The sequence below is a fragment of the Rhincodon typus genome, chromosome 10 (genome assembly GCF_021869965.1).
Source record: "Rhincodon typus isolate 14 chromosome 10, sRhiTyp1.1, whole genome shotgun sequence".
Taxonomy (NCBI): Eukaryota; Metazoa; Chordata; class Chondrichthyes; order Orectolobiformes; family Rhincodontidae; genus Rhincodon; species Rhincodon typus.
In genome coordinates this window covers 10,866,482-10,883,026 of record NC_063341.1, presented here as the reverse complement: position 1 = coordinate 10,883,026, position 16,545 = coordinate 10,866,482, and the positions used below count along the sequence as shown (strand labels likewise).

At 43.7% G+C, this 16,545-nt stretch overlaps 1 protein-coding gene across 2 annotated transcripts in view; it reads right to left on the bottom strand.

Annotated features, from left to right (window-relative positions):
- The window catches only part of lhx4 (LIM homeobox 4), a 200,231-nt gene that overhangs the window by 53,749 nt on the left and 129,937 nt on the right, over window positions 1-16,545 (bottom strand). Inside the window, exons 1-2 of one of the 2 annotated variants that reach the window (XM_048602137.1) lie at window positions 9,011-9,086; window positions 6,254-6,425 (exon numbers count right to left, since the gene is read on the bottom strand). In XM_048602137.1, the coding sequence (XP_048458094.1) occupies window positions 6,254-6,425; window positions 9,011-9,086 (248 nt within the window). Of the gene's footprint in view, window positions 1-6,253; window positions 6,426-9,010; window positions 9,087-16,545 lie in introns of those variants that run through there. The other variant, XM_048602136.1, reaches the window with a different exon arrangement.

The following is a 16,545-nucleotide window of genomic DNA, read 5'->3' as shown; positions in this document are numbered from 1 at the left end:
ATGCTGCTTGGCCTGCTGTGTTCATCCAGCCCTGCACCTTGTTGTCTAAGATACAAGAGGAGTTGTGGGGAGGGATGAATAAAGGATTATGATGGAAAAGATGGATGAATAAGAATCGGAAGGTGCTGGAGTGGAGCAGAAATACAAGGCCTGGTTAGGGCGAATGACAAGTTTTTGTACTGCATTTCAATGGAATTCAAGCCTTTCCCCCCAGAGTTTCATCCAGCTGAAATGTTGCCTTTCAATTTATGTGAATCCCTACCATCTTATTCCCAATCGTGCAGCCTCTGTGGCAACAGAGTCTATATCCATGAAAAGTATCATTGCTGCCTTTCTTTAAAACTAAAATTCCTCTTTACTGTCCTGGAATGTAGTCTGCTATTGTTAAACCCTATTTCCCTGCTTTCCCTTAACAGTATTGTTTGAATTTCTACAAAAAAAGGACTTCCCACTGTTTTTATATTAAAAAATTCGGGTGCTACTCTTTCAAGGTTTAATTGAAGAACAGTGGTTCAGTGGTTAGCACCGCTGCCTCACAGCGTCAGGACCCTGGGTTCGATTCCACCCTCAGGCGACCGTCTGTGTGGAGTTTGTATATTCTCCCCGTGTCTGCGTGGGTTTCCTCTGTGCTCCGGTTTCCTCCCATAATCCAAAAGTATGCAGGTTAGGTGGATTAGCCATGGGAAATGCAAGGTTACAGGGATAGGGTGAGTCTGGGTGGGATGCTCTTCGGAGAGTCGGTGTGGACTTGTTGGACCGAATGGCCTGTTTCCACAGTGTATGGTTTCGATGAAGCACAAAATGAACTGAAGTGGTCCCTGAACTGAACTGCGTTGGACATCACCGTTTTCTCTTCATTTAGATATTAAGTCATTTCCACCGAAATTAGTGATTAATATTTAATTTTGAGACTACTTGTCCGATGTCTAGTCTCTGGCCAACATCCACACTCAATATAAACCCAGAAACCTAATTGCTAAGGTTTTTACAATTCACTTCCTTAGCTGCTACAGAGGTTTAGAATGAATCCCAACAGACTCTGGCGATTTTGTCTTGGTTTAGTTTAACGAACCAATCTCAACAATATAGTGTATTCTTCCAAACAATCTAATCGAGTATGCCACAGGAATTGGGTAGGTTCATAGGAAGTACAACAAAAAGAAAACTTTGCAGGGATCTGCAGTTACACTGGAAGCGCTGCACAGCAGAAGGAAGGATTGTGAAATTTCAGGGAAAGTGTGTTTTGAATATGAGGAGGGAAGGGAGATATCCTTACTTCTAAGTGGTCAACAGGTCGGGGAGAAGCACAATATTTCCACCAAGTTATTTCCACCAAGAACTGAATAACTTATGGAGTGTTTCTTGCCCTCAATTTCCAGATTTCTGTTTGTCTAAATCTTCTGATATCCTGCGTCATTAACTGTTTTCGATACAATTAAATCAAAGGTAAATTCGGTGAACTTTCACTGATTCTTAAACTTAACGGGATTCTGTCTGAGATGCAGCAGCAGGGCCCGACTACACCCCAGTGATCAGTGAATTACCATCCCTTTGTTAAATATAGTCAGCCTTATTTACAGACATCAAGTTAGCCGAAACCTACAATGAGGTTCAGAGATTCGGATCACTCCGTTTTGTTGGAAAACTGGAATGCTTATTGTTGTTTGTGTTGCCAAAGTCTATGTTTTCACTATCTAGACTGATAAAGAAAAACAAACAAACCGAGAACATTTCTCCGGCCATTTGCCGAACTAACCCTGCCTCCGGATGCGTTGCTGGAAGGGCAAAGGAGAAAATATTGGGGACATCAATGTTTACGGGACTGATTTTCTGTGTAGACCGTCAGAAACGTGCCAAGTAACCCCCATGGAAATCCAATGTTCCCACTTGAAGCCCTCAATTTGATCGGAGTTCGTTGCTGAAGTCTGAAAGGCTCAGAGTCGGGGGAGGGATATCCAGACGATAAGAAGATTTTGAAGTGGAATATCGAAAAAAAAATGGGGGTGGGGGGAAGAACCTTCGCCCTCTAATCCACATTGTTCACTTGTTTCTAAATCCAGGTGATCTTCATTCCCAAATGTAGACCACCCTTCACTCTCTAATTCAAACCACAGTTCACCCTCCGATCCAGACCACAAATCACTGTCTAATCCAGATCACAATTCACTCTCTGATCTAGATCACAATTCACTCCGTAACCCATATCACACCATTCTATAATCCAGATTACATCTATTCTCTGATTCATTTCACACTTCACTCTCTAAACCAGATCACATTTATCAGGCACGTCGCACTTCATGTCCTGTCACACTAATCCGGCTCACGTTTCACAGAGCCCTTGTATTGCCGAAGCCTTCTACCCCTCATTATCTTATAGTTGTATTGTCCTGTATCAGAAATGGATATGAATCTGGAAGACCTCAAGCACTTTTCATTGCGATGGTTATGAATTTTTAGCAAATCAGTTTGAGTTGTTAAATGCTGTACGGTGCATCGTGCTGCTACTTTCTGTAGTGAGGCGCGTCGCGTTTACACAGAACAGAACCTAAGCGTTTTTGCGTTTGGGATGTTCTAGTCTAACCGGCTGAAATTACGTTACCGAGTTGCTTCCACCTTAAAAAATAGGTGAATCAGAATTAAACTCGCAAGTTTTATATTTCAATGTGAGTTTTATTACCAGCTTGAAACCGCTCAAATGGTGTAGAAATTATGTAATAGAAAGTTGAACTGTCCTTTGCATTTACAAATCCTTATCTTACATTTTTTTAGCAATTAAAAAAATTCAAATCCTGTTTATTTCTTTAAAGGTGAATGTTGCAGAGAGGTGTGAAGTCTAGATCAAAGGACAGGGAATCACAGTCTGGGTCCTCAGTAAATATCCTTTCCCACTTGTCAAATCAAAGTTAGCCGCGTCATTAAAGAGTTAATTTCACGAAACGGCAAAGGGGGATTTTACAGAAATATCGGACCAAAAGAATGTCCGGATTTTTGGTTAAAAACTGTAATTTTCCACTTGTTGTAGATCTCCGAATAGAAACTGCGCCGCACAGACCCAATTCACAGGATTTTCATGGTATTTAAAGATCACTCGGATTTAGCCGAAAGATCGCACAGATTTTAACATCAGTCCCGTGTAAACTAGGGTGAACCACGATGCGCCGGAAGGATGGGTCCAATTTCGGCTGAGGAATTCATCAAAAAAACCCGGCTAAAAAAAATCTGTATAAATTAAACAAACCTCCTAAAATAAACAGCCCTTCTCAAGATCTCGCCAGTTGAATTGCGATAGTGTGTTATTTTGAAGACACGGTTGATGGGATTTTAACCGAGGTCCGAACCCCCCCAACCCTCCGTTTAAATAACAAACCCGTCTGCACAGAATTTGCAAGTTACAGACAATCGCCTTTAAACACAGATTCCATACTATCCCTGCTGTCGTTCCGTCTCACTTTAAACGGTGAAGAATCAATTTTGCTTTTACAGGGGAAATTGTACATTTCTGCATTTTTTTAAATACATGAATAAGCAACAACCTTTATTTCAATGCATAATATTATCCTCAGCTCAAACCAGAGGGCCGCGGCGTTGAGAGTGGGCAGATGTTGTTTGGTGAGGTGATTAAAGGTTCGGATTTTCAGTATAATTCAGTGGGAAACCCGCTGAAATTAATCTTCAGTATCTGGGTCAACAAAATACATCGGAGAGAGAGTAAGAAAGAAGCCATGGAACAGCAGGGCAATTCGAGAGACCATAACATGAAACCTGAGGGGAGAAAAGACCAAATCGAGAAGGGGATTCTAAAAGATAAAATGTAGCTACAGATCCCCAGCTTTGATTTCACCGACTGAATGTTAACTAAAACGAAAAGGGCCAATTTGTGCTGCAAAAAGGCTACGGAAACGGATTTCAGTTCGAAAACGCTTTTGTTTTGGAACGGGACCAGGCTTTTTCGTTGGTGCCTACTCTAGGTTTAAGTCCCTGAAAAAAACTCTTCAAAATTGAACCCCACCTCCCCTCCACCCACTCCTCCCTCATTCTTCCAATCGCAATATACCAGTTGTTATCTAAGAAGTCCTCAAATCACCCCACCTTCTCTGTCGTCCTGTAGTAACTAGACTGCTGTGCCGTGATTATACGACGGTTGATGCAAAAGTATATTCAATGAAATTATTTTTAAACAATTATTAAATTATCCTGTGCGTATCTTTCCATATACTACTGTAAGGATACGCATCTATGGCTCTATCTATCCGATATTTCTCTCAGTATGTCTGTGCTTATTTTATATGTCTCCATCTAGCTCAGCTTTCGGTACATAATCTCGGTTTATTTCTAGTAGATATATTAATTCCATAATTACATATTCACGGTGTACAAAGTAACTCTGACCAAGAGCAAAACCATCAGACTGGAGATCATTCTTCCGAGAGTACACCGCTTTATTTCCACCCCAGCTCCCCCCACCCCCAAAGGTGTGCTGTGTTCTCCTGCTAGACAGGACTTGTTTCAAATAAGGGCCAGGCCTGCAGTGCACAGACAAAGCGCGGAATCTACTTTCGCTCCCACTGTTAATAAAAGTCAGGAAAATCGCAGGCACTGGCGGCAATTCATTCATTACCAGGTCAGGTTTTCAACTTGGCAAAATTTCATCGAAATAACTGTATAAACTTCGCCAGCCGCAAACCGTTAACAATACACAGCGTTTATACAACGGGTTTTGAAATGATGCATTATGCCACAATGGCCTGTATATGTTGATACCAATCACCCCACAATATTCTCTAATATTGATACAAATATCATACAATAAGCTGTGATATTGATATAATCATCTCATAATAGTTTGTAATACTCATAAAAACCGTTTCACAATTGTTTTATATTGGTACAACCATCCTAAGTCCATAGAAAGTGCTACTCTTCACCCCCTCGCCCCAGGGCAATGTGATTGACTCACTTGGTATCTATCGGAAACTTTCTGGCCAACTAATTCATTTTAATCTAGCTTAATCACATAACCCGCTGTTACCCAGCGTTAGCAGGTCTATCGCTTCCCTCTAACAGGGAATATCCGCCCCCCTCTCTGTTGTGACTTGTTATTTAAACAGTCCCGCCTCTCTTTAAAACAGTTTTCTGATTTGACCTGTGTATTTGGTCCTTGATTTCGAACTGGAACAAACACGTATGGCACAGAATGAGAAAACTGTTTTCTGTGTAACACAGCAGCGGGACATTCAACGGAATGCGGACTGCTGTTGTATGAGTTACGCTAAATATCAAAGTATTGATTCAGCTTGTATTTACAACCGTGTTCCCTCACTGTCAACATGAACCCTACACAAGTATCAGAATACGCGTGCATTCGCCCAGCAACACACGTCTAAAACAATACGGTTACTGGCATCAAATATATGATTTCGTAATGTGTTGCAAGTCAGTGCTAATAATAGGAAACCTTGAGACATGACATGTGTTTGTGTGTGGGTGAAAGAGAGAAAGTGTATGTGAGAGAAATGAGGTGTTCATGTGTGAGTGTGAGAGAAAATGTTAGTGCGTGTGTCACAAAGAGGGGCACTTCTGAAAGCAAGTGTGTGAGACAAAATTAACGTGCGGGAGAAGGTGTCAGTTTGGGCGAAAGTGTGTGTGTGAGAGAATGGCTGCAAGGCAGAAAGGTTATGTGTGAAATAGAAGTGCTTGAGAGAGGAAGTGTATATGAGAGAGTGAAAGCGTGTGTGAGAGAGAGAAAGGATTTGTCGGAGAAAGCGTGTGAGTTGGAGAGAGTGTGCATGAGAGAGAAAGTGTGCATGTGTGTGAAAGAGTGGGCGAGAGAGTTTGAGTGTCTGTGTTGCGTATGTTGTTTGAAGCGAGGTTGCTGATTAGGTTTGTAAGTATATAGGGCCAGGTTTCCACGTGACAACACCAAGTGGCGATTGAAGTGATAGAAAGCAAACCACTTTTCGGCAGAATGTCAGGGGTGATAGTGGGCAAGTTAGAAAGACCTTAAAGTATCACGCCAACTGCTCCTACACAAGCAATAAGCAGCAACCGTATGTGATGCAGCGACAATGTACACATGATTAAATCATAATACTCCGGGAAGCAAACCCTTCTCAAACCTATGGTGCTATAGATGTGCCCAACAGGCACTTGGGCACAATGTACGCCTTGAGTGAGAATGGCAGCCTGCGTGGGTGTTTGGTAGGGCACGCTGCCCTTTGAGGGTGGTCATACATAGCGCGAACTGACTCACTTGAAAAAGTCTTCCTTGCAGTAAACGTTGCCGGCTCTGGAGAAGCACTTATCGGTGAGCTGTAGCTGACAGTCAGCGCACTTCAAGCATTTGCTGTGCCAAGAGCGGTCTAGCACTTTCAAGATGAACTTGTCCAGGATGTGCTGGTTACAGCCCCCGCAGAGCGGGATCTCTGTTAAAAGAAAAGGGAGAGGAAGAGGACTCAGTCTAAAAAAAACAAAATACAATGCACGCGACAACAAAAATGAACCCTGCAGGAATATACTTTTAACCTCAATAACTAGGGATCAAGGGAAGAAATTACACACGTGTGAGGGGACCAGAGCAGAACAGAAATCAAGCACAAAATCAGGCCATGAAAAGAGGTAACAAATCTTAAATAAAGGGGGCAAAAGACTTTTACACAACAACTTCGGTAGGATATGAACACCACGGATTGGGAAGTGAAGTTGTCGAGGAATTTTTAACCAGATCAAACACCCACTATTAATTTGTTTTAACACGACTGTTATTCGGCAATATTACATCAAGTGAAAAGTGGTACTTTACAGAAGTAGGAATTTAAAATATTCCAAGTCTTCTGCTAGGATATTTCTGAGCACAAGGAGAGGGAGAATTCTCCTATTCATCTTTGACAGAGAAGTGGAGGAATGCTTTGGCAACCTGTCAGCGTGTGTGACAAGTGGACTGTCCTACACATGCATTCCGATAATCCAGAACAAAAACAGGGACAAGCCGTGAACAGCCTCAAGGTCGTTTCATCTAGAAAATATTGTCATTTCAACCGACAATATGGGGCAGATTGATTTTTATTTTGACGATTTCCGATTTCGATATTTCCAACCACAACTCCGGAACAACAATGTTTAAAATGTAACGGCAAACTATAGAAAAAAAAACAAACACCTTTTCAGTACAGCGAAGACAGTTCGAATGAGAGAAAAATGGAATGAGATGCTGTCCGAGGTTGCTCGAAAGTGACCAGACTCCCCATAAGTTGAGACTAAATAAGAAATCGAGGTAAATACAATTTCACAGACGTGGAATATGCCCGTGTTCAGGGAGAAAGTGTTCAAAGATGTAACGTTTAAAAAAAACACACAACGATTTAAACAAAGCCAACAGGTTCCGTCGCTTATAAAGGAAGAGTATCTGTAGGAAGGTTAGTGATAAGATTAGGAATTATTGTACCATGCAAGATCAGTGTGAAATATACTGACTTTTCACTCCATTACAAAAAGCCCTGCATGTCATTGACATTTGAAAGCAGAGAAATAGAAATAAAATTAACTTGCATTCAAATTTAAAATATAAAAAAAAGCTTGAGATTTGGATCGGGGGCTCATTCACGGCATCAGGTCCTGAAAGGCTTACACTTAAACAGGCGGTTGAAATCTCACTCAGCTTTCATTCATCGGGACAGCTCCTTGCGGCTGCCAGTCAACAGCTCGCTTGAAGCAAATAAACTCAATGCTGCCGCTTTGTCCCGTTGCACGGGGGACGCAAACTGCCAGCCAACAAACCGAGAACGCAACTGGCAATTAAAAGCATGTTTCCCCAACGCACTTCTCTCTTATTAGATAAATCCTCAACATCCACCCCGACTAGACATGAGTATCCCCTTCCTGATTACTGAGTAACTCAATCTCCACACGTTAACCCAGTTGTCTTGAAGACTTCTTTGGAACCCTATTTAATATTTGACACACACAAACACACACATATATATATGAAATCAATAATACCCCTTTCAGCTAAAGAGACAGGGACAGATGCTAGCAGCATGCCCCGGGCTGTTAGTGTGCCTTGTTGACACGTGAAAAAAATCAGAAAGACAGCCTTGGAGATAAAACCTGATGAAGACCATTTATCTGTGCTCCCTGAATATGTGCACCAGGCGGGCTGTCCATTATAACTGGGCTTCCCGTCTCCCTGTTGCAGGTTCCTGCACTGCCTTGTTACTGCTTTTGACTGAATGGTCTCTGACGGTATCACACGCTTTAGCACCCACCACCCCCCCACCCCAGCGCCCGCCTCACACCCACCCCCCTCTCCAGCTACCACTTAGAGCCAGATTGGGACCAGACGTTAACATTCCGGTAAACTCTGATGTCCAAATTCTTGAATCTGTCCAAGGCTTGTGCGTCTTCTTTGCCGAGTCATGTCAGCTGAGATGACAGGTTTTTTTTTCAAAAAAAAGATTTCTCCCGCAGCGTTGGCTGGCCTGAACTTGTTGCGGGTATTTTTTTTTGAAACTCCAGAATTGCGGAGCAGTGCAGTCCGTGCGTATCCCTTCATGTCCTGGGAGATCTTGCATGCTGCAGGACATCGCTGGCAGCCTGCGCTTCATAAACAGGTGATTGATGTAACCCACAGGATTTTCTTTATCCCCGTTCTCTTCCCGTCTACTGATTAAAAGTTGCAACACTCACGTTCCGAACCAAATACACTGCAATGGTCAGTAACATATTGGCCTTTAGCGAGAAAATCAGGGCCTTATGCACAATGCAGCCTGCAATTCATTTAAATTCCTCATTTGAATTCCTGCAGCAAAGCATCCATCTGATATCCCTTCTGATACATCCTTCTCCAGAGCAACACCCCCCCCCCCCCCACCCCCCTCCCCGAGCCCCCACAACCTCAGCACGCACCCCTTTGCTATGAAATGCAGATTCCCCGTCGCATTGGCATGTGGAATGTTAGTAACAAGGCTTCCCCGCGGCTGTATAAACGTCCCTGGGATTAAAAGCTCCTTACGTTGTACCGTGACTCCTAGCAGCTCCCGAACTCCTTTTCCGGGACTCTCTGTGGTCACGGCTGTACTTTGCATCATTTTGTTTTTTTTTTCCAAACGAAGTGTCCTTCCCCCACTATACCTCCCTGCCACCCCTTCTTCCAACACCCCCACCTCCAATAACGAGAGAGCTATCTGTCTAGATCTTTGTACAATCTAATTCTAAAAAAAAACGAAAAAACGAATCTGTCCAGATCTCAATGAATAAATCCACTGGCCCAGTGGCTGTGTTGATGCGGGATTTCCCTTCTCACTGATCCCTCCAGATCTCTCTCTCTCACATCCAGTCAGTCCAACACATCATGACATCATGGCTCCCCCCTGCCAATCAGACAGCGAGGATCCCCCTTCCTCCTCCACTCCCCACCCCCAGGGGGCGCGACTTTGCCATAAGAGGAGAGCATTTCATCTGGGTGGGCGGGACCTTCATTAATTGGGCCTTGGTTCGAATCAATGCACCACCTTATCTTGCCTTCTCGTCAATTCGCAGAAATCAGTCCAACAGGCGCAGACTTGCATGCTCTAACCCTCCCTGTGCCCACTGTTGCTTTTTGTTTTGCTGATGGATCCTTGGTCCGGGATGACTGTCTATCAGGAGGGCCCTGGCTGCATTGGGATATTTACACAGTGACGCATTCATTCCAATACTCACAGACACGGACAGTTCTGGTACGGTCACCGCATTGACTCAGAGAACGTGCTTTGCAACCCTTCCATCTCCCTACCAGAGCATTTCTCCTCGGTCCAGCACACTTACCCCAGGAGTAACCCTCAGGATCTGTCATTACCAGCCCACACGCTTCTTGCCCCAATTGTAGCCTTGGTGCAATCCCTCACAACCTCTCGGCCCCATCCTTACTGGCCGCACCTTCAGTTGTCTAGCACCGAGGTGATGGAAGGTCCTCCCCCCAGCATGATCCCTCCCCCTCTCTTCCCTCCCTGAAGTCACCTGCCTAAAACTGGTCTCTTTGCCCACACGCTTTAGCGCCTGTTGTTATGTCTCCTTCACTGCCGCGCTGTCAATTTCGGACTGGTTACCCTCCGTAGAACACCTTAGGACGTTTTGCGAGTTAAACTGGATATACAAATGGAAGTTGTTGTTGTTACTCCTTAGTGATATTCCTGGAGGAAGATGAGGTCCACTTCCCCACGTATCTCCACAGCACCAGTCTCTCGGCTCTTCAATGAGTCTCTCAAATGCCGTTTGGAGGCTGACCGTCCGATTTTAGATGAGACACAATTTCCTCTGTCTTAACATTTGGAATATCAAGCCATCTGCAACGGCTGTATTCGATTCCAGTAAGCCGCACTCACCCTGCCCTCACTGATCTATGGGAGAAGCAGCAATAAAGTTTCAGCTTTGTGCTAATGAAAGGCCACAGATTTGAAAAGCTCTTTCTCCATCCTCAGGTGCTGCCCCACCTGCTGAGTATTTTCCATGGAATCATAGAATCCGTACAGTGCGGAAACAGGCCCTTCGGCCCAACAAGTCCACGCCGACCCTTGGAGCATCCCACCCAGACCCATGCCCCTATAACCCACCTAATTTGCACATCCCTGAACACTAGGGGCAATTTAGCATGGCCAATCCACCCTAACCACACATCTTTGGACTGTGGGAGGAGCACCCGGAGGAAACCCACGTAGACACGGGGAGAAGGTGCAAATTCCACACAGACAGTCGCCTGAGGGTGGAATCGAAGCCGGGTCCCAGGCGCTGTGAGGCAGCGGTGCTAACCACTGAGCCACCGTGCCGCCTGTGCTGGACTCCTTGACTCTTTTTCCTTCCTCTTAGCACCTGTCCTTCCACCAGTCACCTCTTTAATTACTCCACCTCCTCAACACATGCCCAATCCAAATCATACTGATAACATCAATCAAACTGCAATGTTCTTGTATTTTGGCCAAAAACTCATTCTATCTTTACCCATCTATTTTACTTCCTCATTGCGTCTCCAAACCCATGAATCAAAGGTACCTAGGACCACTATCACCTGGTTCTTCAGCTTTCACATTGCAACATTGCACAACACCACACTCCAGATTATCCTCTTCACTACTCCTGTGCAGTTCTTCAGTCGGTATGCTCGTCCTCCAATGACACGCAATTTTCATCCCACCTCACCTCATTAGTACATGCGCCATCTGTAGTTCTGATTCCAACCGCACTTCCGCCTCTCTCTCTCCCCGCCCCCCCGCTCCCACCCCCCCAACCTACGCGTTTACATTGTGTCACCGGATTCAACGAATTCCCGATTTATGAAGAGCCCCGAGTACGGCAGAACTGCATCTTGGCAGTGTACATACGGGATAGTAATAATGACCAAAGTTTAGATCTAGACCAGCCAGCTGGAAACTTAAAGGACCGGTCTCTCCTCATTAAAGCGAAATTCGTGGAGATACTAATGATTTGTTTTGCTTTATTATTGGCACATGTACCTACCTACAGTGAAACGTTATGTTTTGCTGCGCAGTATAGGCAGATCATAACGTACAAAGATCATAGGCTGATAGAACAGAGTGAGGAGTACAAAGTTACCGCTGCGAAGAGGGAGCGCAAAAAGCAAGGTCATCATTAGATTTGAAATTTGAGAGGCCCATTCAGAACATGGAAGAGAGTCAGACGTTGGGCGAGGGTGAAAGTTTCCCTCTGGGGTCCGAGTGTAAGTTTTCGAGTGGTAAATGGGGTGTCAGATTCAGAAGTGATTGGAATTGGCCTGCGCCCGGGAATCTCCTTGTGCTACTCAAGGCGATGTTTGGTTTAACCGGGTACAGGGACAAGTGCGAGTTCGAGATTAGCTGAAGAAAGGTGCGAGATTTGTGGCCGACGACCGCTCAGCAGGAAGTGGCTCGCCTGAGTGGGTTATGGAGCGTAAAATCAATGAGGGGTGGGGGAGAGGGCGGTGGCTTTAGGTGGGAGACCAGTGCTATAAATGTGTCCTGCAATGCAGGTGATTGAACAGTCATTTTAACAAACTGGGAACTATCGATTCTACACACTTTAGCGGAATAAGAATGCTTCTCATTCTTTTCTCCCTCTGGCAAAAAAAAGGCTCGAGCGACTGTTAATGACTTCATCGTTGTCCTGATCTTACATTTGAGATAATACCCCAGCTCAGTAATCCGCCAAGCAAATGCACACTCCCTTTCATTCTACACCCCCTTTCATTCTAGTCGAAACCCCTGATTTGTCTCTGTGGCAATGGGGGAAGGCAGCAGTCTGATATCGCCGGTTTAACGTAGCTGCGTAATCTACGCCAAGTGAACATGACAGTGGCTCCAGACTTCCACTTAAAAATAAGACCAACTCTTTCCTACGTGTCTCTCACTGAATTGTCTGTACACTGTCTCTCTTCAGGCCCCGTTCGACGTTTATTTAAACAAATCTTCTCCAATTGTTGACAATTTCAAATAATGCTTATAAGTGAGAGAAATACTGGAGAAACTTAGCAGGTCTGACAACATCTGTGGAGAGAGAAAGAGAGTTAGCGTTTCAAGTCTAGGATGGCTCTCCTTTGGAACATTCTGTAACAGAGTCAGACTGGACCCGAAACGTTAACTCTGCTTTCTCTCCACAGACCTACGAGTTTCTCCAGCATTCTCTGTGCATGCTACAGATTTCCAGAATTTTGTTCCTGCTTGCAGAAAAGGACCAGGGCGTACCTGGACGCCTTCCAACTCTTTGTGTTGTCTTCCCGGCGAATATTGCCATCTTACATTTGATTCCAACGTCGATTTATCCCCACGTGAACATTTCCCCACTTCTACAGAAGTCGAGATTTCAACTTCTTTTTGAACAGAGTCCGGCTTATGAAGAACTAAAAAGTCATGTTGCCAGTACTCTGTGATTAGTCGGTAGACTTAACAGTTTCAGAGTCTTCCACCAAAGCTTATTATACCGCTTTCTTGATAATTTCAATGTTGCAGCTCTCTCTAGCAACGCATAAGTCCTATATCAGGCAGACACTGTGACTTTGAACTGAATTCACTGTGTGTATACGGGGTAAAGAGAGACTTTATAAACTAAACGTTCCCCTCCTCTATTGAACAGAACTCGCCCGAATTGTAAATCTTCCTTTAACGCGCTAAAAGCAACATTTCTTTCGAATGAACCGAAGTCTAGCGAAGAGATTTTCAAGATTTGCCACACTATGCTTCAGTTTTGCTACAGTCACTTCATTGTTCTTAATGTCTGAACGAAATTGTGTAAACGACCCAGTACCGGATTCCCGAGCCGACAACACTCGGGGAAGTGTGCGCGTGTATGTTCTGCAAATATGTCTGAATGATAAACAAGTGAACCCCGTGGGGAATCTTTCACAGGATTATATTCATCAGCAAATGAATTGATTCTCATCGAATTTATTGATCAATTCCCAAAATGGAACACGATCAATGTGGATCGAGCAAAGATTAATTTTACAATATATTATGGCCGTAATGAAGCCCGGAAGCGCACAGCACTTCAAGACCTTGGACAGCAGAGTATATCGCGCCTGGTGGTGTATACAGCATTAGCACCGCAACACCCTTCAAACAAACAAGAACCATCCCTAACATACAGACTGCTGGCTCCAGCGAGACTGCAGTGCCAAGCAAATGCCACACATCACCAAACCCTACTGCAGCCGCAGATCAGGAAGAATGCTTGTGACCAGGTGCTCATTCTTGATGTAAGAACAAAACCGTGTTTTCCTCTCTCTGCTCTCTGCTTAGTGCACTGCGATGTGCCTCAGCGTGTACAATGCTGGGAGTCAGTCCTGAATGCACCATGCTTTAGATGTTATGATAGGAATACATTGTATTTGGTACTGCAACCTGGGAAGGTGGGATCAAATACAATTAGACCTTTTTTGAAAAGTAAGGGTAACAAAACTTGGTTTTTGCAGGCAGATCCAGATAGTGGACAAGTAGGACCAATATTTCCTGATCATGCACCTATGTACTCACAGATCTTCTGTGATTTAGTGGTATTACATCCTTACCCCTAAACCTTTAAGTCACAACTAATTTGATTTGACTTAATTTATTGTTGTCACGTGTCCTGAGGTACAGTGAATGTTGTTTTTTGCATGCTCTACAAGCAGTTTGTACCATACAAAGTGCATCAGACAGCTGAGGAGAGTACAGAATACCCTGTTACAGCCACAGAGAAGGTGCAGAGAGAGAGAGAGAGATCAACATTAACATTTGAGAGGTCTGTTCAAAAGTCTGATAACAGTGGGGAAGAAGCTGTTCTTGAATCTGTTCATACGTGTTTTCAAACTTTTATATCTTCTGCCTAATAGAAGAGGGTGGAAGAGAATATGATCACGATGGGAAGGCTCTTTGATTATCCTGGTTGCTTTCCTGAGGCAGCAGGAAGTATAGATGGAGTCAATGGATGGAAGGCTGGTTTATATGATGGACTGGGCTGTGTTCACGACTCTCTGTAGTTTCTTGCAGTCTTGGGAAGAGCAGTTGCCATACCACGCTGTGATGCAGCCAGGTAGCACGCTTTCTATGGTGCATCTATAAAAATTGGTAAGAGTCTTTGTGGACATAATGAATTTCCTTAGCCTCCTGAGGCAGTAGAGACATTTTTATGCTTTTTTGACAGTTGCATTGAAGTAGGTGGACAAGGACAGATTGTTGGTGATCATCACTCCTGGGAACTTGAAGCTCTGGATCATCTCCACCTCAGTACCATTGATGCAGACAGGGGTATGCCATCCATTCTGCTTCCTGAAGTCAATGACCAGCTCCTTTGTTTTGATGACATTGATGGAGAGATTGTTGTCTTTACACCATGTCACTAAGAACTAAATCTCTTTCCCGTACACTGTCTCATCATTGTTTGTGATGCAAACTCTAATGGTGGTGTTGTCAGCAAACTTGCAAATGGAGTTGTGGTGGAATTTGGCCACACAGTTGGGAGTGCACAAGAAGTATATTAGGGGGCTGAGTATGCAGCCTTGCATGGCACCAGTTTTGAGGATTATTGTCACCTATTCATACTAATTGCAGTCTAGGGGTCAGGAAGTCCAAGTTTCTGGGATAGTGGGGGGAGGGGTAGGAGGGTGAGTGGGAGAGACCTAGGTCTCAGAGTTTGGAGATGAGTTTGTTTAGAATGATGGTGTTGAAGGTGGAGTTGTAGTCAATAAGTAGGAGACTGACATTGTTACGGTTATCCAGATGTTCCATGGATGAATATAGGCCAAGGAGATGGAGTCTGCTATGGGCCTTTGCTCCAAAAGTCATAACATATAAAAACAACATACTGTGGCTAAAAATCTGAAATCAACACAGAGAATACCAGAAAACCTCAAAGTTCTGGCAGCATCTGTGGAAAGAGAAAGAGAGTACGTTTTGTGTCTGATATGAACATTCTTCAGCAGAAGAATTCCAAAGAAGTCAGATCAACCTCAAAACATTAACTCAGTTTGTCTCTCCAGAAATGCTGCCAGACTTGCTGAGGTTCTTCAGCAATCCCTGTGTGTGTCTGAACAAGTTGATGCAAAATATCCACAATTGGCCGTCATCCCCAAAACAGGCTTTCATCGCTGCACTGTTTCAACAAATGACTGGATTTTAACATGGGAAACACCAACTGAAATTGATAAGAAGTCAATCTCAAACTTTCTTGTTCTTAAACTCAAGAACAGCTTCCATCAGGACTCTGAACAAGATCAGAAATTAAGAAAATAAACAATTTCTAAAATTAAAGAAGCCCCTTTAAGCCCTAAATAGGCCTTTCAAAAATACAAAATGGTAACATGAATAAGGTTTCCCTTCAAACAAGACACTGACACTGAAATTCCTACAAACTTATATCTAAAACAAATGTTAGCACATTTGTAAAGGAATACCAACACAACTGCAAACACACAGAAGCACAGAAAAATGTAAAAAACTATTCATATCCACAATCTTCAAATAAACTGTCACCAAATGCACAGGAAAAGAAAACACAACTGCACAGAAGAACCAATGTAAGCACACAGAAATACTGTTACAATTGCATAGTAACTTGAACAAAGATAAGAAATGAAGAGTAAGCCATGTGCTGCCTTTGGCCACTTCAGTCATTTAATGATACTGTGATTGATCTGAGCTTGACCTCAACTCCACATTCTTACCTATTCCCCAAAACCTTTCACTCTCCATTGTTCAAATCTATTTCTGTCTTAAATATATTCAATGGGCCAGCCTCTACAGTTTTTTCAAGTACTGAATGCCAAGAATTTACAATAATTGGAGAAAGGAAATCCTTCCTTGTCTCTGTCTTAGATAAGTGCCCCTTATTCCGAAACAATACCCCTTAGCTCTAGATTCCTCCAGCATGTGAAACAACCTCTCAGCATCTGTACTACCAAACCTCCTCTGAATCTTATGTGATTCATTAAGGTCATCTTTTTTTTCTAATCTCAGATGTGCATGTGCCCAACTTTTTCAACCTTTTTTCCATAAGTGACCTTCTCCATCCCTGGAATCAAACTACAATGCTTTCTTGGAATAG